The 23,295-nt window shown below is 37.7% G+C and overlaps 1 protein-coding gene across 2 annotated transcripts; it reads left to right on the top strand.

The window, feature by feature from the left end:
- The first annotated feature begins 5,227 nt into the window (after positions 1-5,227).
- On the top strand, positions 5,228-23,149 carry HCAR (coenzyme F420 hydrogenase family / dehydrogenase, beta subunit family). 2 transcript variants are annotated; one of them, XR_015193806.1, is made up of 19 exons: positions 5,228-5,400; positions 5,496-5,580; positions 5,657-5,853; positions 5,943-5,984; positions 6,053-6,131; positions 6,526-6,577; positions 6,673-6,735; positions 6,956-7,053; positions 7,205-7,240; positions 7,393-7,454; positions 9,605-9,632; positions 11,078-11,157; positions 11,259-11,328; positions 11,435-11,492; positions 11,597-11,661; positions 11,745-11,839; positions 11,920-12,039; positions 22,298-22,348; positions 22,808-23,149. XR_015193806.1 is itself a non-coding variant. In XM_086558645.1 (18 exons), exons 1-17 carry the CDS (start codon positions 5,261-5,263, stop codon positions 12,008-12,010), a joined length of 1,341 nt encoding a protein of 446 aa, XP_086414771.1. In that variant the 5' UTR covers positions 5,228-5,260; the 3' UTR covers positions 12,011-12,039; positions 22,808-23,149. The 2 variants fall into 2 exon arrangements, 1 of the variants encoding a protein (XP_086414771.1); XM_086558645.1 differs by lacking the exon at positions 22,298-22,348.
- Positions 23,150-23,295: the final 146 nt, after the last annotated feature.

The following is a 23,295-nucleotide window of genomic DNA, read 5'->3' as shown; positions in this document are numbered from 1 at the left end:
CCAGGGTTGTTTTAAGTTTAATATTTACGAGAGCATGACTAAAGTAAATATAAAGTTTATTGTAGTATCAATGACATGAGTGATTTTTGTTTTAAGTGTATTAGGACACTAATTTTATTTTATGCATGATATGAAAGACTCCATAATGTTTTATGCAAGGATGAACTTACCCCATATAATTGATTAGTTAAGTAGAATATTAATTTTTCGTAGAGTTTGCTACGTGTCAAGAAACTGCATGCTAAAAAGAAATGATATGTTTATCTTGCGTTTAAGTGACCATAATAATTGTTTTAATATAGACAGCTAAACTGTAATAGGTTTTGTAATGGCATGAGGACATATATTCTGAAATTAATTAAAATAATTAATACCAATGTTATCTTGTTTAAGTTTAATCAACGTGCATTATTGTGTATGTTCTAAGTTAATAACTTTTTTTGTTCGTATAGCTTTACTTCCGAATCTCGGGACGAGATTCTTTTGAGATGTGTATAGCTGTAACGCCCGTATTTTTAAATACGTATTTTTCTATTTTATTAATTAATTAAATTATTTATTTTAAAAATTTGTCGGATCGGATTCGGGATACGTGGGCCTGGTTTTGGGCCCGAGTCTGTGTTGGGCTTGGGTTTCGGACCCAAGTATATAAACACATTGTTCTGGAAAATAGGGTTCAGAGAATAATAGAATATTAAAAATGGAAGCAGAGATGAAAATTTGGATTTACGGAGGGTGGGCCAGACGGAACTCGGACTCGGAGAAATTCGTAGGAGCTGTTCATACAGGTGAGTAGCTCTTTTGCTATTTCACCGGAATACAGAAACCGTTTTATTGTCCTATGGTTTCACTAATTTTACTGTTCATTACTCTAAATCTGTAGCATTGTTAAAAACCTGTTGTATTGGACTTAGTGTCTTTGTATTATTTAACTTTGTTAAATTTCATTTTTGTAATTAAACCGTATTTTGGGATAATCGCGGTCTATCTTGTCGACATTGATATGGGTGTCAATACTTTTAGTTGAACTGTGGATTTGGTTGAAATTCGTTGGTTGATATTGGGCTTTCGAAGCTCTGTCGAAGCTTCGACAGACGACAATGGCGTCGACCTACGTAAATCGTTTTGTTTGTTTTAATTTCGTTCGGCTTGAATGGTTTGTTGGGTTGTGTGTGTGGGGATGTCGAGTGAGGAGGCAGTGAAGCTTGAGAAAGCTTGAGCCATCGTTAATGGCGTTCACGCCATTCTTGGGCTTCTGAAAAGGTTTTGAAATTTGGGTTTATTTGGTTTGTGTTTGAACCTGTGTTTTTTGTATGGTGGGTTGATGGGATGATGTTTGGTGGTAGTGGGGATGGTTGGGGTTGTCGACTTGAGCTTGGAACAAGCTTTAATGGCGGAAAGTTGGTTCCGTGATCTAGTTTGGTGATGTCGGATTTAAGGATTTGAGGAATGTGTGTTTGTTAAAGAGGTAGGGTTTTTCGAGGGAGTAAAAACTGCCTAGTTAAAATGGGTGGTGTGTGGAGGAGTGGTGGCGGATTTTGGTGGTCTGTATTGGTGGTGTGAAGATGATGAACAGTAGATTTCGGTTGGATTTGGGCCTTGGGCTTAGCTAGTTTAATTGGTTGGGCCGGATTCTATTTTAGAGGGTTAGTTGGGCCCGATTATGTTCTAAAGTATTGGGCCAGTTCATTTCTATTTTTTTGTTTGGGCCCTTTTCCTATTAGTTGATAACTTGTTATGGGCCAGTTCTAATTTTTGTTGTGGTTGGGCCCGATTTTAGTTTAAAGTTGTTATGGGCCGGACCACATTAGTTATGTTGGGCCAGTTCTCTTTGTTTGTTTGGGCCGACCCAATTAAAGTGTGGGGCCAGTTCCAAATTAAGTTGTGGCCCAGTTTCGGTTTAGATTGGGCCCAGTTTCAGTTAAATTTTGGGATAGTTTTCCTTGTTTGTTTTCGGGCCGAATCCAATTATGTTTTGGGCAGTCAAGATAAGTTTTGGGTCTGTTTCGATATTCTTCAAAGTCCCATGGACTTAAAATAGATTTTTCTGGGTCTTTACATGTTTGGACTTTCGGGTTCTAAGGTTTGGGCTTGGCCAGTTGGGTCCAAACCCTTATCTTGGTCATGAGCCCATGAGCCCATGAGCCATGCACCTTTGACCTTAGCCATGAACCATGGCTATGACCATTGTTTGTCGAACATAAAGCATACGGTTTGACTTTGACCATGACATGTTGAGTTTGACCTTGACCATGATGTGTTGACCTTTGATTAGGATACGTTGACTTTGACTAGGAGATGTTGACTTTGACCATGACAGTTTGACTTTGACCAATACCTGTTGACTTTGACCAGGGACACATTGACCATTGACCATTGACTTTGACTTGACTTTGACTTTGACTAGAAAACGTTGACTTTTCTAGTTTTTCACACGTTTGTTTATATTTAGTATCTAATTGTGATTTGACGTGAGTAGTGTGTAAAACATATATATATTGGGCTTTGATTGTGAATTGTAGAGTGTATAATTGTGCTACATTTTATGTTGTAAATGGTATGGACAAATTAAATGTGGAAATCTTTGTGGAAGCCGATATAAATCTAGTTGTCATTATCTAATTAAGATTTGGCGTGAAGTAGTGTGTAAAAGCATATATATGTTGGGATATATATATTAAATGGAATAGTTTTAGAGACATAAATGTATAAATACTCCATTATTATATATGTGAGATGCTACTTATGAGGTAACATAGTATTGGTGAATATTTGCCCGGGGGAGTGTGGTGTAGTGCAATAATATATTGGCACGTGAAAGTATGAAAGTGGTTATGAGATATAATTGAGATATTTCTAAATATTATGGCTTAGTCGCGATAAGGTAATTGTCATGCACGCATTGATATAGTGGATTTATTATGAGTCATTAATGTATGACACTTGAATAAATTACGAACGAAAATCCTAGAACGACTACCACAACTCATGTGATTGGCCTTCCGGGCTTTCGGTTAATCGAATGGCCTTCGGGGCTGACTTCCCTTCGGCGTTCAATTAATTTGAATGGCCCTCTTGAAATAGCGAATAATGGCTTTGATTATTCCGTTCAAAAATAGAACGATGACGCTAGCGATATTTTATCTGCGAATAGTGGCATTACTTACATAATTGCTTCCGTGTGAGGATTTACGGTGTCGCGGCATCCCATTTCGGGGGTGGTTATGCACGGAGTGGTTCATTATGTAAGGGGAGGCATGTGGATGTACATGTTCGGTTGGATAGTGATTGTGGTAGCGGGGAAAACTATGTAAAGACATAGATCTGACGTGATTTTAGGGACACACAAAGAAAGTCTAAACTAATATAATTATGGTAATATTGTTGGTAAATGATATATCTCTAGATAGATGATTGTATGTGTTTTCGGGTTAGTATTTTTTTTAGAACCTAAAGCGCCTGGTGGAGGAACTAAATGCCTTTTATTATCATTATGGTATATTGTATTAGTTGTTGGAAGTTAAAGGCCTCGATTGGAGGAACTACCCGCCTAGATTATTGGAGTTAAGTATGTTATATTAGTCGTTGAAAGTTAAAGGCTTCGGTAGAGGAACTAACTAACCGTAAGGATTATGTATATATTTGTATAAGTATATGTTGTTTTAGAGCTACTCACACCATCATTTTATAATGTCAACCCGATTTGGATGTTTCTTTATCGGTGTGTTCATTCAATGAACATAGTTGATAAGTTTTGATGGGTTTAGTGTTGAAGAAGGTTGGTCAGCTGCGTGTGGTTTAGCGTTAACATTGCATTTTCGGGATGTATTTTGTTTTCCCTTAAGGTGATATAGATTTTCAGTCTAGACAATGTAATTGTACTTTCATTTGTAATTTTAAATAAGGAGTTATTGAAAATAGATTTGTAACCTAATCTTAGTTGTAAATTTTTGTAATGAAGAGGACATTTGTTTAATTGAAATTTTTACTGGTTTTTAATTATCCGCATTATTTAAACTGTTTATGGGTTTTTTGGAAGTGGAGAGTGCGTCACACCTCGGAGATCGAAGAGTCGGGGACAAATAATGTTTTTCCGAATTCTGTCGAAATTCGGGGTGTGACAATTGGTGTCCTCTAGGCTTCCTTTTCCCCGAAATTGGCCCTATAGCCCAAGTTGTTGTTTTTTTTTCCAAAACTCAGAAAGGTAAAGTGAATAGTAAAGACAGAATGTGACCTTATTAAAGAAGGGTATAAATAAATGGTATAATATGGCTTTACTTTTTTATATTTGGATAGAGCAAGTAAGCCATGACTTTGCAAAGATTTTCTACTCGACTTAATTGTGTGTTACTTAACTTCTATTCTCGGTCCCGTGGACAACCAAACACCCTATTTCTCACATTATCATTGAGAATTCAATTATCCGAGAATTTTAATTCCCGTTCCCAAACATACCCTCGACAGTGAAAAACCAAACCACGAATTTCATTGTTCAAACATTTTTATACAAAAGAATCAGTCAAATTACATTGTCAATTGCCTAGAATTAATTACTACCACACTACTAGAGATCCCTTTATATTCTCTAAGAGTAGATTAATGATAAAACACTTGGGTTTGATATGACGCTCCTACACCTATTATAAGAAGATTATGTTGTGGCTTCATATTTAAAAAACATAGAAGATTATGTTGTGGCTTCATATTTAAAAAACATAGTCAAAAAGTTTAAGGGGCAATAGTAAAATATTTGAACTTATTTTGAGAGGGGCGAACCTCTATGTATTCAGAAATTTTCATACTGATAATACATAGAACACAATGGTTATTCAAAACCTTTTGGGGGGTGACTGCTCCCTCCGCCCCGCCCCCCGTCTCCATCTATAGGCTTCACAATGCATATTGAAGTGTCACGGAGATGAATTAGTGAATTAGTGAATACAATAGCACATTAAAAATGTAAATCCAAATTGGAACCTCAATTGTATATTAACACGATGATTTTCCAATTATTTTATGGAAATATAAGAATTTAGAAGTTGTCATTATTTTCAGTTGATTTTCTTCTCTTGCCACTTGACTAAGATATATTCAAGCGCCTAAAGTCTTTGTAAACCTATATTAGGCCCAGCCCAAACTATTGATCCATCGGGCTGCCCAATATCAGGCCAAGCCCAAAGCAAGAGAAACTAAACGTGAGTCCGCCACGTAACTAATAACAAAACTAATCCACTTCCACATATTTCTGTCCACTTAAGCAATGACACTTTCTGTTCTCGGAAAACTCTCTTCCTTCACTCACTCCACTCTTTCTATTACCTCAAAGTTGAGAGATGATTGGAGAGAACGTTCAAAACCAATTCCACCAGGTGGCACTTATCCAGCAAAAGATCACTGCAGGTAATAATAATAATAATAATAATTTTTTACTGTTTTTTATTTTTATTTTTATATCACTGTACTTATGTCTTACACGTGTACACGTGTCATGCCAGTAAATGTGGATTATGTGACACGTATTACATTGCTCATGTGAAAAACGCTTGCGCTTTCTTAGGCGACGGAATGTCTAGAATCGAAGTAAATCATTTTTACACTTTTACCCTTACTTGTTATTGAAATCATGGAACCTAATCTCGGTATTCTGTAAAATCAGCGTCTGGAACCTGTGGTTCATGGAAGAGGTAGAAAAGTTGGTTCATTAGACGAGACATATTTTGGTGTCCATGAAGAGTTGTTATATGCACGTAAAACTAGCCCTGTCAAAGGGGCACAATGGACTGGTATAATAACGACAATAGCAATAGAGATGCTGAAAGCAGACATGGTTGATGCTGTTATATGTGTTCAAAGGTAGTGGTACGGATCAATATAATGACAGGGTTGTTGTTATGCATTGTGATTACTTACTTTTTTTTTTTTTTTTTTTTTGGTATGTGTAGTGATCCTGAAGATAGATTTACTCCTATGCCTGTATTAGCAAGGTACGTAACGTACGACATTTGAATATATTGTATGTCATAGTCATTAATGACGATTTCTGTTTCAACAGAACACCTGAAGAAGTTTTAGCAGCAAAAGGTGTTAAACCAACATTGTCTCCTAATCTGAACACCCTTGCGTTAGTGGAGGTGCTATACATCTTTTTCTTATAAGTAATATGGAGGTGCCTTTACTTAAATTCCCTTATCTCTATTATGAAGCATGAAATGAACTTCTGTTGGAAATTAAACGTAATATATGATTGTTTGTACTAGAAGTATATAGTTGTTTTGTGATTATGGTCAATGTGCTAGAAGTGTAGAAGTCTCTAGAACTTTATTTTGGTTCATGCATGTATGTAGTGTCGGGGAATTCTCCCAATGAGTTAATGAGAACCTAGAAAGAAAGATCCCCAAGTGCATTAGTGGTTGCACTTTATTTTCTACGGTTTTCTGTTCACACTGTTATTGTGACAATTCAATAATGTGGGATATAATTTAACATCTTGAAGATGACCTTATTTGTCTTTTATTCCAATGTCAGGCGGCAGGTGTAAAGAGGCTTCTCTTCTGTGGTGTAGGGTGCCAAGTGCAAGGTTCTGGGTTATGTTCTCAACATTCCTTTGTATGTTCAAATTTTCGTGTTACAAACTTCACAATTTTATGCAGAGTGGTTTCTTTATGACTGCAGCATTAAGAGCAGTAGAGCAACATTTAAACTTGGAAAAACTGTACGTTCTTGGAACCAACTGTGGTAATGAAAGTTATTTTTTTAGTTTTTACCATTCTCTTTATCTGTGTCTCTTTCGACTGAAAAATCTGAGTATGTAAATATGCAATTTAGTAGGATCTGTACGTACATCTTTTTAAGAGATGATCAAAGCATTTTCAGTTGTGTTGAAGCTCCGGATCATCAGGAATCCTTAAAAAATACATAACCTTGAGTTCAATACTAAGACCTTTTTTTTTGTTAGTGGACAATGGTACTCGTGAGGGACTAGAAAAGTTCCTGAAGGCTGCCAGCAGTGAGCCAGAAACAGTTCTGCATTATGAGTTTATGCAAGATTACAAGGTCAGAATATATTTGAGTTTTTTCCTTTAATTGCAGCATTTGTTGCTTATGACATCTAGCAGTTTTTGATCCCTTCATCATGATGTATAGAAAAAAAGATGATATCATGCAATCGGCCTTTTATGCTTTTAATTGACATCCATTTTTATAGGTCCACTTGAAGCATTTGGATGGACACACCGAAGAGGTGCTTTTTTTTTTTTAATTTATCTTTTCTCTTTTCTCCTTTTCTTTTTCGTTCTTCTTTTCTGTAAGTATTAAAGAGGTATTTCTCTTTGTGGTAACTACAACAGTTTTAATCCCACAAACTCATTCTGTCATCCTTGGTAAGTTTTGCAGGTTCCTTATTTCTGCCTACCAGCAAACGATTTAGTTGATGTTATTGCACCCTCTTGTTATAGGTGATTTCTTGCTCTTTTTTTCTGTAGATTTAACAGCTATTGCATCATTAGATAGATGGTGAGCGGTCATATTGTCTTATTCTATCGATGTAGTGTTTGTTATTCTAGGCACTTGAGAATCTGCTGCTTGCCTCCTTGCCTTGCTTTATGACATATTTCCACAACGTACAGCCTAATACATCAGTCTAAACCAAGTAACATTGACAAGCTTATGTGTGTAGGTGTCTGACACGAAGACCTATATCAAGTAGGACATGTGGACACAATTAAGTTGAAAAAAGGTCTATTACTGTTCTTTAGTTACACGTGTATTTCTTGGGTTCAAACCTTACAAAGCCTTCCTTACCAAATAATTTACTATGCAAGTTCTCAGATGTCTAGATTTTGTTTTTGATCTTTTAGGGTTTAAGATTAATCCTAGTTTGAAATCGTATGCACCATGTGTGTCCAAGTGCCCAATTATACGTACGGGACACTGATATTCTTGGGAATATGAAGTGTCTATGTTGCAAGGCCTGGTGCACCCCCACTGGTCTAATGGATACCTGGCAATACCTCGCCAATCCAACTAGTAGTCCCCACTTACCCACCTTGTTCTGCTCCAGGTGTGGGTTTTTCTTAAAATGCCTTGGCTACGGTTGGGGTCTTCATGAACTCCACCTTGAGCAATGTGTGACTAATTTTCTGTGTTACATAGACACTGCATATTCTTAAAGAAATCCTTGTCTGGCGCACTGACACAGACACTCGTGTCGGACACACAGACATGTTAAGATGACTATTTCAAATAGGGTCTCCTGCTAAACCCTAAAAGACTAAGAACATTATCTGTTAACATAGTTGCAACTACATAGGTGCTTTGTAAGGTCAAGCCCAAGAATTATTTATGTAACTAAAGAAAAGTAATAGTTTTCCTTTTAATTAGTTGTGTCCCTATGTCCTACTTCATGTAGGTCGCCGTGTGGGACACTTAGTATATGTGTTGGACATCGACGTGTCAATGGGATTATACTCCAAACACACACTAAAAAATCTCCACCTGGAAACAAAAGCGTTCACCACAATCATAATACAAATTGTCACTGCCATCTCAATAGTACTCCTATCTTGAGGAAACACACAAACCACACGAGCAGCTACTAATGGTGTACACGGGAGAGTGGATTACCCATGTCTGCTCCACCTTGAATCGAGACCGTCCAATCCCCATCATCCAAGTGTTGCCAAGGATCCGATACCACTTGTATGGCCTGGTGCACCCTAAGAGGTCATACGGGTCAGGGCAAGACCTTACCTAGCCACTTTCCCCTTCTTTAAAAGGCCTTGTTACTAGTTGGCGTCTTCAAATCACTTGTATATTATTTGATGAACTCCACCATGGGCTAGGGACTAATTTTCCTCTCCCCCCCCCCAACACATACTACATAGCATTTAAATGAAAATTGACATGTAACTTTCATTTTCGTTTTTTTACTTTTTTTTAATGGAAATAAACATTTGTCTGAAATGTTCTATATAGATGTAAGAGTTCAAAATTGAACTCTAATAATTTTGCCCTTTCATTTTACTTTTGATATGTTAGCTCGTTTGGGCACATTCTAAATATTTTTGTATAATTAGCACCACAATAGCAAGGAAGCATGGTCTAACTCCTATACTCATGCACAACAATAGCGAGAAAAGATTGGTGCATGAGTATAGGAGTTGAGCCAAGCATCTTATCGAGTCACACTTGAACCGTACCTGTTGACCCAGTCAGACAACCTAGTCTTAGGATTTGGTTATCTCTGTGACTTGGTTTGTAACAGGAGTAGGCCTAGGAAATAATACTTTGGGCTGAAAACCTGGGTAGATTTTGAAAAATAGAAAAACTAAGTAGACCCAAACAATGGAATATGGGCCTTAGCCAGGGTAGGCTTAGAAGAAAATCTAGCCCCATTAGTCCATGGCTTACACGTGATCGTTTTTACCACTTCACAGTTCAGTTGTTCCCCTCTCGGCGGTTCATCTCACCCATGGGGCAACATAAATTCCTAGTTTCGCCCCTGGTCTATAACATTTTCATTGTCTTGGACTTTGTTTATATGTGCAATTTTTTAATATATTTTAACGCTCTGACTTATTCTTGGTGTTGTTTGTATCTTCTGCAGTTGCTTTGACTACACTAACGCGTTGGCAGTGAGTTTTAGTTCTTTTCTTTTTTCTGTTATTCGTTTTAGTTGTACAAGCATGCTTAACTGACACCCATTCTGAGATTTCCATGCCATATATGTACTTTAGACACTTTTTCAATATCTTGTTGCAAATGAAAATTCAGATGAGCTGTGTTTTACTCGATGGAGTGGAAGCCTCTGCTTATGGGGTTATTGACTCATGAGTGTAACCTTATAAGGAATATCAGTTAAGGTAAACATATATAAAATTTTCTGATAAACTTTGAAGATGCACTAATTTTTACTGCGGGCATCTACATCAGAACCTCAAAGGGTTTAATAGTTGAAGCTATTGTAAAGGAGAAACACTAGTGGGTGGGTAGCCCACACATGTATCATTTTTTGAGGTCTACACACGTATCCATGGTTTAACGACTCGGCTTGTTCAAATTTGAACCGGCCGGTTTGAACTGGAGTCGGAACTCTTCGGGTCGACTTTTTTATGTTGAACTGGTTCAACATGGAACCGGTTTTATCACTGATTTTGAACCGTCTGGTTCAATTAAGAAACCGGAAAACTCAGTGGTTCACGTATAACTCGGTTTAAAAAATAGGTTCAACTTGGTGGTTTTTATTCAACCCGGCTGAGTTGACTCAACCCAAACATTAAATAATGTTCTTTATTAACCTTAAATATATAAATGTATAATATTTTTTTAGGTTTTTTTAATAACAAAGAACCGGCCGGGTTTTCTCTGACCTGATCCGGGTCAAAAAACCACTTCTGAAAACCATGCATGTATCATTATCTGCATCAGAACCTCAGAGGGTTTAAGACGTATTGAATAATAATTAGCATCTCAGAGTGGTTTGAAAAAGGTTTGAAATTTAAGAAGCAAAAGAGCAAGAGAGATGTTTTGACCTCCCAACATGGAAATTTATACATAAAATAAATAGAGGCAACTAGTACATTAAAACATAACACAATTATGAAACTTGTGAGTACTAGAGTGAGTGAAGCACCGTCTGATCTCAAGTGAAAGACAAAAGCAACTACCTGTGTTGCGTGGGTACTTCAAAGTGGAAGCCATACCTGTGCCGGGCACTCCATATTTTAACTGAAAAGGCCGTGTCTCCGGAGTGTCCCTGCCGTGTCTCAGCCGTACCCATGCAACACAGGCAACTACTGATAATCCCGACTGGATTCTTAAACTTGTATCATTAATATAGTGATATAGTGCGTCTTACCCTCCACGTGCTCTCTTGGGACTTGTCATTATAGGTTTCTTGGGGTCTCTACAAAGTAGTGTTAGGAATTAGGTAGAATATATATATATATATATATTGTTTCCATGTACTTCACAATTTGTCAGAAACTTGCCTGATTAGATTACTTGGCTGGGCGTAACCTTCTGGGTAACCATAAGTTCTTGAAGTGTCTAATTGCGTTTCATGTTTATTTAATCACAGGATTTGGTGGTGGGATATATGGGTGTGCCAAAGTATGCTGGAGTAAGCATGTCACAACATCCACAATATGTAACGGTCAGGTATGTTACTTACTGATAATTCAATCTTTTATATATTGCTAATTATTTCTTTTATCCTATTTGTAACCGTGTTAAAGCACAATGTTTTATGTCCCTTGCAGAAACGAACGTGGTAGGGAAATGCTTAGTCTGGTAGAGAATCTTTTGGATATAACCCCAACAATCAGCCAAGTATAGTTGCAATATTGTTACGCTAAGTAAAAATAGATATTAAGACCACAACTTGCAAAAAGATTTTTATCAAGATTCAGCTTAAAGAATCAGGAATTTGTTTCAGGGTGATCGGCGTCCATACGTCATGGAAACTGTTAAAGCCGATGACAAAGCAAAATCAGGTATTAAGCCCCCATATTTTCTAGTCTTCGCTCTTGATCTACAATTTAACTGCATTTCTTCACTCTTGATTGATTTTCTCTGTAAACAAACTATATCACGGCAGGAAAGGGTCCTTCTCAACCTGCTCCTAAGTTCGTTGGTGACTTTATAGCATTCATCTTAAACCTGGTAAGGATCATTTCTTCATGAAACGGTTAGTGGTGAGTGTAGTAGAAAGCTAATTGAATCTTTTGGTTGATTGTATCTTGCAGATTGGTCCAAAAGGTCTGGAATTCGCTCGTTATTCATTAGATTACCATACAATAAGAAACTACTTGTATGTGAACCGCTCGTGGGGAAAGCAAAAGTAAGTCCATATAGCTAATAGTTAACTGTGACAGGACGACCTGAGCCTCATCATATATTCTGATACTTTGATTGATGCAGAGCTGATAGACACATGCCTCAGTATGCAAAACAATTATTGGATATGTACAATCAAAACGGGCAGATTGATAAGATGCTTTCTGATAAGTAGCACAACAGTACTTCTGCTGAAGATACCAGGTTAGATCCTCCATTACAAAGATAATAATGTAACCTGACCTTTTTCCCCCTTTTCCATTTTCTCTCTATTTTAATGTGACAATAGATCAAGGACATTCTGGTGCTGTATCTTGCGGAAGTTTCGACTAATTGAAATATCTACATTGTTCCATGTAACCTTTGTGTCCACATCTATATGTAACGGTAACGTAGTTGCTGGCAAAAGAAACTCAATAAACTATTAGAAGAAACGTTATAGGAAACAGAAAGTAGAATGTGCCATTCCATTCACGTGACACAGAAAATAGAGGAATGAAACTTTTTTGGATACAAGCCATACATACAACATGCGAGTAACTAGCAGAAAAAAGGCCACACCCCTATTTTTGGATAAATGAATATTCAATCGAAAACTGAAAACTCGGTCCGAATACTCAATTATCCAATAACCGAGGTGTGAGGTGATTCAACTCACACGAGTCCAGACTGGAATTTAAATAATCCTCAGATAAACACGACTGATAATTAATCATCCACCATAAAATGTAGCAATGTTTTAACAGTTCCTTGAAAGCGAAAAACTTTAGCTTCTATAATAATAATTAAAAAAATAATAATAATAATCTTTTTTTCAGTGTAGAGTGTAAACAATTTAAAACTAAGATATATAAATACAATGAATAACACCCTATTGGTAAAGAATACACACCTCAAAAAGAAATTATCAATATATGCAAACCGGAAAAACATAGTGCCTTCTTAAATATTATTCAGCTGTGTACGGTGTACCAAATTGCTGCATAGATATTTGCATACGCACGTAAACGAACAAACAAAATGCACTCCTAATCCTTGTTAGCAATTCGCCAAATTATTCGTGAATAATTCGCGAATCGAATTTTTGAAGTGCAATACGTATAATACTTCCGAATGTTTCAAAGATTCAGAATAATTCACGATTTTTTGCTTTGAAATGAATAATTCGGTTTTTGGAGAATTTTTCAAAAATTCGGCTAAAAAAAAAAAAAAAAAAAAGGAATGAAAATTCAGTTGCTCTTTTGTTATTTTTTATGTATTTTATATCCCCACTTTTACTTTAAGTGTCCTACTCTTACATTCTTAGTAATAAATTAATCCAAAAGCTTTGTTTTTATACTTTTTGGACAATATTTAAATTGTCATGTCATGGTGTGTGTATTTTGAAGTTTGAACTGTAATTTCAATCCAAGAACAAATAAATGAAGGTACTTATGTAGACCGTTCAATTGGTTTCAATGTTTTCGTAGCTAAATTGTTTAGATATGTTTGTTATGTTGTAAAAAATGACAACTATTATTAATATTTATTAACATAATATCACGAATTTTTGACTTCCGAATTTTTGCAACAAAACGTTTAAAACACGTATTAATTAAACACCACATAATTGTTGTATTGCGAATTTTTGACCGTACCGTTTTTTTGAGTCGCCAAATAATTTTTGAATTATTCCCATACCGAATTTTTGCTGTATCCCAAATTGCTAACAGGGCTCCTAATAAAACAGATATGACTCTAACAATCATAACATAATAAACACCAACTATAAAATCTAGGCATATGGCGTGGGTGTTCCAAGACTGTCACTCTCTATGAAGACCAATTAACTTACAATATAGTACTGCTCACCCTCTTCTCATACTATGTGGAACTCTTTGAGTGAAATCCCAGTCTTCTATCGAGGTCACTCACTTTCAGAATTGTAGGAGACTTGATGGACTTTACGTCCTAAATCTGGTCTCAAAAAATTGATCTTGATTATGTAATCCAAGATATAACTTACTGTACTAATAGTTTAAAAGCAAGAAATACTTTAGGTGTCATATGCTTTAATTAATTACCCCATCATAGCTTGGGGCTATGACACATAGTTTGTCCTAAACGACCCGCACCTGCATTTATGCTTTATAGGGATCTATGATCACGATCATAATGATAACGATCATAATGATAACTAGAAGTTCAGAAATTTGCCTACTGATCTTTGCTTTCCCACAAAACATTACTTGCCTAGTAGGTCAGTAGTGTTGAGGACATCCGGAAGCCCAGAAGCCTTTAGCTACTAGTTGGGTGTGAACATTGCAGAAATCTTGATATAGAATTCGATAACTGGCACGGGTGCGAAGCACAATAAGTATTATAGGATTAGTGTTGAACAATTTCTCCAAAATATCAGGCAATGTTTCTTAATCAAAATGATTTAGAAATGGCTGAGTTGGGCTATGACAGTATATATACTAGAGTAAGAGAAATAGGGGTGTCTGAATTACATTTTTTATCGTGAATGATGGTGTACTAATTAGGATACTTAAAGACGTGTTCAGAATCTATTGCACATTCTGGATGTGTTTATAAGAAAAAAGGTGAGGACAGAGGAAGATGAGCAGATTCCGGACAGGAAGGAAAAGGAGTTTCGCGGTGGTGGAAGCAAAATCTTTCGAATTCGAATGGTGGAACAATTCTCAAGGCGGGGAGGAGGTTAGTTTAATTGAGCGAGGAGGAAAAGGGGTCTTCAAGTGTACACTCCTGAGGAACACCCCTCTCAAGCTCCAATAGTTGATGTGCATGGACGCAATGGAGCATGGGCAGATTTGAGGCCGACAGTTCTAGTTAGATCTAGTGGAACGGTGCTAAATGTGTTGTGGTGGTCTTCAACAGTAGTGTGCATAACCTATAAGGGTACACCAGATTGGAGGTGGGTTAAGCAAAAAATGATCTCTGTGTTTGGGCGGATTAATCTCAAAGCAATGGAAGATGGGGATGCACTTGTTTCTTTCAACTCAGATTTAGAAGCTGAAAAGCTGGTTACAATGCCTCCTTCAGCTTTTCAGGATTTTGAAATTCATTTCACAAAGTGGAATCGAGAAACAGGGTCTTTCCCTCTTGAGATGATGCAGGTTAAAGAGGCAGTTTTATTCCCATTGCACCTTAGAACGTCAACCATAGCAGAATCCCTGGATAAGGAGTGTGGCAACATGATTGAGTGTGATGAGGAATCCATCAGTTGGTGTAGATCTTCCATTAGGGTCAAGGTCCAGGTTAGACAGATCGGTAGTATTCCACACATCATTAACATAGAAGAAAGGGGTTATGTCTTTCCCATTTGGGTGGTGGTGGAGCTTGGTAACAGTCGCCTGAGCTCCGTCTTTTTTTTTTTTCTTTTTTTTTTATAACGCCTGAGCTCCGTCTTGGCTGAGGAAAGAGTGATGGAAGAAGATGAGGTGGCACTCAAGAAATGGGCTAGTATGAGGGGACCACCTACATTCAGAGAATTCACCATGTCTGCAAAATGTAGTAGACCAAAGAGAGGACACTTCTGACCTAAGTAGACCCCCAGGATTTCATGTTTTTCAACCAGGAACTCCTTTTAATTCAAATTTTGAATTTGAATCAGCTGCAAATGGTAGCCCAAGTCAGACTATGGTAAGGCAGGCAGGTGGGACTCCTAGTATTTTGCCAGACATTGCAAGTGGAGACCCACAACATGTGATGGTGAGTGGGGAGGGTAGCAGTGGATCAGTACCTGACACAAGGGATGAAGTACAAGTGTGTATTTCTGGGCCCTTTGAACTGGCAGATAGAAACAATGGATTAGATTTACAGGCCCATGGATCCAGAAGACGGGTTCATACTTTTCCTTGGGCTAGTGGGTTCCTCAGGTGGAAAGCTATGCTAAGGTCTAACAAAAGAAAATGGAAGAACAAGCCCAAAAGAGGTAACAAAGGTTCTGTTAGAGTTGTTTCTGACCCAGACCCATCTTGTGGTACTGCTACTGTGAATTCTTTTTCTGGTCTGAGTTCGACACCTCGAGAACCTTCGCCACTAGAAGAAAGGAATGATGATGCGCCATCATCCATTCCTCTAACCCCAATTTTTGTAGGAGATGTGTTACCTTCTATGGTAGAATCTCAAGGATTGGGCTCAATGGTTTACGGAGATAGAAGGGACAGGTCTCAACTTGATCTAAGAACTGGGTATGACTGTACTCAATCTATGGATGTTACTGCAGTGGCGAGCAAATTGTGTAACTGCCCCAGAACATAGAGGACCTAGGGTGAGTGGATAAAGTATATGGTTGTTCCGATTGCTAGAAATTTGGGGATGTCGTCGCGCATGAACTGATCAGGTATGGAGAAGTTATTTGGGGTCTTGCTTAACGAAAATATGAATGAATCGGGCCAAATGGGGGAGCTTGGTCATCAACAAGGAGTTGTACGTAGGGAAATGGAAAATGACCATGTCGATTAAACTAATTGCATGGAATGTAAGGGGTTTGTGTAATGCTGAGACTTGTAACAATTTGAGGGTTATTATGAAGGAACACAATCCTGTTGCTCTTTTGCTTCAGGAGACAAAAATGGGGGTAGAGTCTACTGCTCTATTGACGGATTTGTGGCGACATCCGTGGAGGTTTACTCTTGTTCCAGCGATGGGACGCTTGGGACTTTCAGGAGGGATTTTAATTGCCTGGAATCCTTACTTAGTTGAGGTAATTGATGAATTAAAAGGTGCTTATACTCTGCCCTGGACTGTGTGCTGAAGAGTACTGGATTTTCATGGTTGATGACAAGTGTGTATGGCCCAAACGGTGACAGACAAATATCTCATTTCATGGAAGAGCTAGAAGACGTGAGGGCTTGGTCAAGCTGCCATGGGTTTTGGGAGGTGATTTTAACCTTGTACGGTTTGCACATGAGAGGGCTGGTGGATGCAGGATTTCAAAATACATGAAGTTGTTTGAGGACTTTGTTTTGAGAAATTCTCTTATTGATTATCCTTTGCAGGGCGCACTATACACATGGTCAGATAGTCAGAGTCTCAGTCGTATTGATCGGTTTCTTGCTTCAACAGAGTGGGACGACTATTTTCATCAAGCAAAGGAGATAGCTCTGCCCAAGTATTTCTCTGACCATAGAGTTATATTGTTAGACTGTTCTCAAACAAATAGAGGGCCCATTCCTTTTAGGTTCGAATTGATGTGGTTTGAGGACTGTAATATTATTCGGCGAATGGAAGAATGGTGGTTGTTTTTCTCTTTTGAGGGTTTGCCAAGTTTTATATGGTGGCGCAAGATGAAATAGCTAAAATGTAAGCTGAGGGCATGGAACAAGGAATGCTTTGGCAGGGTGGATTAGCTGATTAAAAGCAAGACTAAGGAGATTGACAACTTGGACCGTCTAGAGGAAACTTCTCCCTTGTCGTAGAATGATGAAATGATGAGGTTCATAGAGCCAATCTAAAGGGTGAATTATAGGAGCTCATGAAGGGGGAAGAGATGTTGTGGCGACAAAAGTCAAGGACCAAGTATGTTAAAGGAGAGAGCAACACCAGTTTTTTTCATAAAACTGCTAATGCTAGAAGCAAAGGTGCATTTGCTCGATGGTTATAGACGGGATAGAATTGAAAGATAAAAAATGTATTAGGGATCATATTGTGAACTACTACGAATCCCTTTATTTAGAGGATCCCCTGGTTCGACCGGAATTGGATGGCATGGATTTTAACAACATCACTACCGACCAAGCTCTTGGTTTAGAGGCAGACATTACGGAAGATGACTTTCAACGATTAATGATCTGGGGGGCGAAAAAGCACTGAGACCCGACGGTTTTCAGATGTGCGTCTTTAAAAGGTGTTGGCATTTTCTAAAAACCGAACTCATGGCTGTAGTTCAGGAGTTTCAGGAGCATTCGTCAGCAGATAAAATGAATAACTCCACTTTTGTCACACTCATTCCCAAAAAGGCTAGTGCTCTCGCTCTCAAAGACTTTAGACCGATAAGTTTAGCTGGTGGGATTTATAAGATAATCTCCAAAGTCCTTGCGACTAGAATCAAAGTGGTGTTGCCCTCCATTATCTATATGCAGCAGTCGGTGTTTGTGGGTGAGAGAGATTTTAAATGCTCCCTTGATTGCTAACGAGTGTATCGACTCCAGATTGAAAAACAGAGAGAACGACATCTTGTGTAAAGCGGATATATCCAAAGCATACGACCATGTGAACTGGGAATTCCTTGATTATTTGCTTAATAGAATGGGTTTTGGTGAAAGATATAGAACTTGGATCAAGCTATGTATTAGTTTGGCATCCTTTTTTATTCTTGTCGACGGTTCTCTAGCTGGGTACTTCTGTAGTGAAAAGGGTTTGCGTCAAGGTGATCCTATATCGCCGTTTCTATTTAATATTGTTATGGAGGCATTAAGCAGATTGGTCATAAAAGCAAGAGATATGGGTTTCATTAGAGGTTTCAAGCCATCCGTTAATGGCCCAGAAGTTGTTGTCCTACAATTCTCTGATGACACATTGTTTTTGGTTGGCGCCTCAGTGTCACAGGTACTTGTTATTAAAGCCATTCTCTTGATGTTTCCGGCTATTTATGGCTTGAAAACAAAAATGGCAGACATTAATGTTTGAAGTAGGAAAGGTGAGAAACTTGACTGTTTTGGCTCAAACTATGGGGTGTGCGATAGAAAAAGTTCCTTGCAGGTCTTTGGGTCTACCATCGGGTTTACGTATAGAAACAAAAAGGTATGGGATCCAGTAATTGAAACAGTTCAAAGGCGACTTGGAGGGTGGAGATGCAAACTAATGTCTAAAGGGGCTAGACTTAGCTTAGCCAGTAGCGTTCTCTCAAACCTACCGGTTTACTTCATGTCTCTGCTTTTTATTCCCAAAGGTGTTGCAGCAAGTATCGAATGATTGATCCGTAACTTTATTTGGGGGTCTTCAGGGGAGCACAAAAAATACCACTTGGTGTGTTGGGAGAAAGTTTGTTCTCCAAAAGAAGTCGGTGGCCTTGGCTTACACAATCTAGCAAATATGAACCAAGCTTTGCTTGGGCAATGGATATGGCGATGCCTGACAGGTGAAAGCTCTTTGTGGTGTGATGTTATTTGTGCCAAGTATGCACATGTTGACCACAGTTGGTGGCCCAACCAAACAACACAAACTCGTGGTTGTAGTCTTTGGAGAGGCATTATGAAAGCATTACCATTTTTTCCAGGCAAGGGATTAGCTTCAATGTGGGGAATGGACACATGGCTCGGCGAAAAGCCACTAGCTGAGCAATTTCCATCAATTTTCCAAGCTTCTACCAACAAAAGAGGATTTGTATATGAACATGCTAATACGCATGGCGATCAAGTGTCATGGAACTTGTTCTTAAGGAGGCGCATCAATGATTGGGAAGTACAACACTATGCTATCTTGACTGGGCTGTTGGATACAATTGTATTGAACAATGAAGAGGATAGGTGTCTTTGGAACTGGACTAGGAACAATGATTTTTCTGTTAGCTCCTTTGTATGAAGTAATTGCTACACAAGGCCGTGATCCGGAGTTAGCAATCTTTCCTTTCCCTTCAAAGCTGGTATGGGAAATTCCTATACCTTTGAAAGTGAAGATCTTTTGGGAGGTTATATTGGGGCTAATTTTGACGGCCGATCAACTAATTAACCGGGAGGTACTATCGTGTCTCCTATGTGTTATATGTTAGCGGAGAATATAAGTCATCTATTTATGCACTACTCCTTTGCTTTGGAGGCTTTGGAGGCGTGGGCAATCGTAGTACAGCCTATGGCTATGGCGTTCCCTTTACTAGCACAAGCAGAGACAATAGTAGAATTTCTTTCTCACCGGCCAAGACGGAGAAACAAATCTTTCGATGCAATCGTATGGAGTCTTTTACCGCATGCAGGAATATGGGTAATATGGAAGTCTAGGAACCACCGTATATTCAAAAACACAGAGCGCTCAGTTCGTAACACTGTGTTGGAAGTCAAGGGATTACCGTGGTATTGGTTATCCAACTTAGAGGATAGATGACACTACCGCTTCAGAGGCTTGGTGTTAGATTGGACTGATGTAATTAGGGGGCCGAGGGAGGAGTGGAGCACTCTTGTAAAAGGGAGATAATCCTGTGCTCTTTTGTTTTTAGTTCCTTGTTTTGTGTTCCTGTAGTACCTCACTTGTTGTGCTTTTGCACTTATTCTTTTATAAAAAAAAGGGGCTCAAAACCCAACAACGGCAATTTGGTGCAAACTTAGGGCCCAAACTAATTGATGTGATATTAGCTTTCCAAATTTCTTTGACACTAGTTTCATATTTGCTTGACTCCTAAAAATGAGACTCCCAATGGGGGTGATAATTTGGCTCTCAAGCCCTCAAAAATTGGCCCACCCCAGCCCAGCCCTCATGCCTATAAGGGGTGGGCTAGGGCCTAGCTTCTAAAGTATGAGCCCGGCCCTCTCATTAAGCCCTCACTTAGCCCTCATACGTGATACATTTTCTTGTTATTTTACATTACATTTATGTATTATACTTTAATTATTTGAGTTGTATCAAAAAAATTCACTAAATTAGTTTTCAATAGGGGATAGATTAGAACATAATATATGCGTTTTTTGTAATTGATTGAAGGATAGATATACAAGTCATACATAAAAGCAAATCCAACCTAACAACATAGTTAAATATGAAAAATGTAGATGTTTTAAGAGTATCATTTTCTTCTACCATCTCTATCTTTTTTTTTTTTTTTTTTTTTTTTCTAAAGGCATAAGAATTAGTTTTGTATACTTAATTAAAATTAATATATATAAGCAAAAAAAAAAAAAACACCAAAACAATTAAGTAAACTAGTAAAGTATAATTTGACCGGGTCTGACTCGGCCCTCATTTGGCCCTCAAACAAAAGTGAGGGTCGAGAGAAGCGGGTTAAGGGCATGAGTTTTCATGTCATGACCACTGTTCTAAAAATCAGTCTAGGCAGCCTCTAGGCGCTAGGCGGTGCCCAACCGACTTGTCTAGGCCCAAGTCGTTTAAAAAATCGGTAGACCGACTAGGCGGCCTCTAGGCGGTCCAGTCAAGTTTTTTTTTTTGAATGATTAAATGTTGAAAATTAAAGATCCGTGTAGACTTAAGATTTGAATGAGTTTAAAAAACTAAAGTCTAATGTAAATTATATGCTACTATAACAAATAGTATGTTTTTATATGAAGTCGATATTTTTCAACTATTACGCATTTTTGTAATAAATATATTTGTTTGTGTTTATTTTTTGAGTTATGATAAATGATTTTCTTCATTTCTTGTAGTATGGGTGTGTATTAGGAAAAAAAACCGCCTAGCGCCTAGCCCGTCTAGACACTGCTTAGAAGGCCTAGGCGCTAGGCGCTCTCCCACCGCCCGACTACCGCCTAGCGTTTTTTAGAACACTGGTCATGACCCTACTCGACCCGGACTCAATACAAAATAGGGGCGGGCTAGCCCAACCTGACCCTTTTAGGTTTCAACACCCCTAACTCCCAAAAACAAAATTAATGTTTTCTCATTGACTATAATGGGTGTTTGCTTTCATTGACTACAAGATTATAAGAGATACATTGATTTTATGAAGAACTAAAGTAATGTTGTATTATCAAAGGAAGTTTTGATTCTTTAAAAGCGTAACCGAAATTGAAACCTCTATGAAGTATCCCCCTAGGGCCGATAAGATGGTCATCCCAATGGAACCGACTTGACTTTCGACACTCATATGTTACAAGTTTTTTATATGACATTTTCCAAGAAATTATTTCATTTAGTTTTGAATTTAAATGTTTAGACTTATATTATCATGCCATTATTTACAACACGCTATTGTTTGTCCATATCCCTAATATAGGGTTATTATAACAGTCCATAATCAATGTAGATGGGGTAGGGATCTTGCCTAACCCAATTTATTCCGAAAATAATGAAAACAAACTGAAATCCTAGAAGCACATAATGAACTTTTAAAATTGAGTAGTTGGAGTGGAGAATATCTTAGTGTCTCTATTATTTCACATGTTAATGTGAGCATTTGATAAAATCTTGTTGACCATTTTCTCACTTAACGGTCTAACCAAATCTTAATATTCTCAAACTGTTTTTAAACCCTCATTCCATGTGGTCTCATGTGTTTCTCTTTCTCTTCTAACTCCCAAGTGTATGTTTTTCTATTTTGAGTCGAACTGTTTCTTACAAACTTAACTGAAGAATCTATGATTTTCAAATATGTTCTTTCTTATCTTAACTACTTTAAAAATGTGGGTTCCCACCTACAGTACTCTAATAGTACTATAATAGATTTTTTTATGTGCGACTCTTGGTCCATTTTTTGTAACAATTTTGTCCCTATTTTTTTTAATTTAATTACTGTTTTGCTTTGATATTCTTTTATGACTGTTTTGCCCCTCTATTGATCATTAAATTTCAGTGATTTCAACTGCGTGTGCTTAGCCCAGAGTACGCACCTGCATCAAACTAGGTAAGATAATGTATTCCCCCACCCCACTGTGTAAAATTCACATATATGTACTTACATTTTCTTAAGTTTTATATACACTATTATTAATTAAAGGGCGGATGAGTCAAGTAGAATTAATTGCACTAATATGGTTAGTGTTTAATGCATATTTAACTAACTAACTAACTAAATATATAAATAACCATGTAATATCTACATGCTAACATGATTACGTGAAGATGAGTCAAGGCTGATTAGTAGACTGTGTAACTTGGTCTGTTGTGAATATTGCAAGCCTATTAAGCCTATTAGATCCATTATATATATTTCCCTTTCTCTTTTTTTGATGGCCAAAAAAAGAATTACTTGGTAAGAAAAATATTCGGAGGGTCCTCAAGTCCTTAACTAGTTAACTACAGAAGTTTACCTTGTCTATCATATGAAAATGCTTAATTTCTTCGTATTCATGACTTTCTACAGAACGGGTTAACAAATAAAGGTCGTATCGAGTATGTGACGTTTTGTTTGTCGACGAATTCAATCAACTAGGGGAGCGAGCATCACACTGACGACATACCATACTTCATTTCCTCAAGGAGCAGTGAAAGGCATGTGTTATACTGATTTAATATGTTAACGTTTGATTAGTGTCAAGACATTCAACCACATATTTTTATCTTTGTTCCCCACTTCCCTCACGCACAAAGTCAATCCATAGGATAAAGAGAAATGTCTCCTGCTTCATATTTGGTTGGATCATATTGTACAAGTTAAAATTGACGGGGAATGCATGAATTTACCGTAACAAGAACACATTTTACTCGTGAAGTTCTAACTATACTTCTTCTTAACGGAACCTGCACATTTATACACTGGAATCAAGGCCATTCCCCACATTTACTTTCCATTAGTAGAACAAAATCTTCAGCTTAATTACCACACTTAAATTGAACTTAACCTAATTGACG

Source organism: Coptis chinensis, chromosome 4 (genome assembly GCF_015680905.1).
Source record: "Coptis chinensis isolate HL-2020 chromosome 4, ASM1568090v1, whole genome shotgun sequence".
Taxonomy (NCBI): domain Eukaryota; kingdom Viridiplantae; phylum Streptophyta; class Magnoliopsida; order Ranunculales; family Ranunculaceae; genus Coptis; species Coptis chinensis.
Note: the sequence above shows the minus strand (reverse complement) of the source record. Positions and strands in the feature narration are given on the sequence as shown.

What these genes read in the sequence shown, in the direction of transcription:
- HCAR (XM_086558645.1), top strand. Translation starts at nt 5,261, where the DNA reads ATGACACTTTCTGTTCTCGGAAAACTCTCTTCCTTCACTCACTCCACT. An exon ending in CCAGCAAAAGATCACTGCAG is followed by an intron (nt 5,401 to 5,495) that starts GTAATAATAATA and finishes GTGTCATGCCAG; the next exon opens with TAAATGTGGATTATGTGACA. An exon ending in ACGGAATGTCTAGAATCGAA is followed by an intron (nt 5,581 to 5,656) that starts GTAAATCATTTT and finishes CTGTAAAATCAG; the next exon opens with CGTCTGGAACCTGTGGTTCA.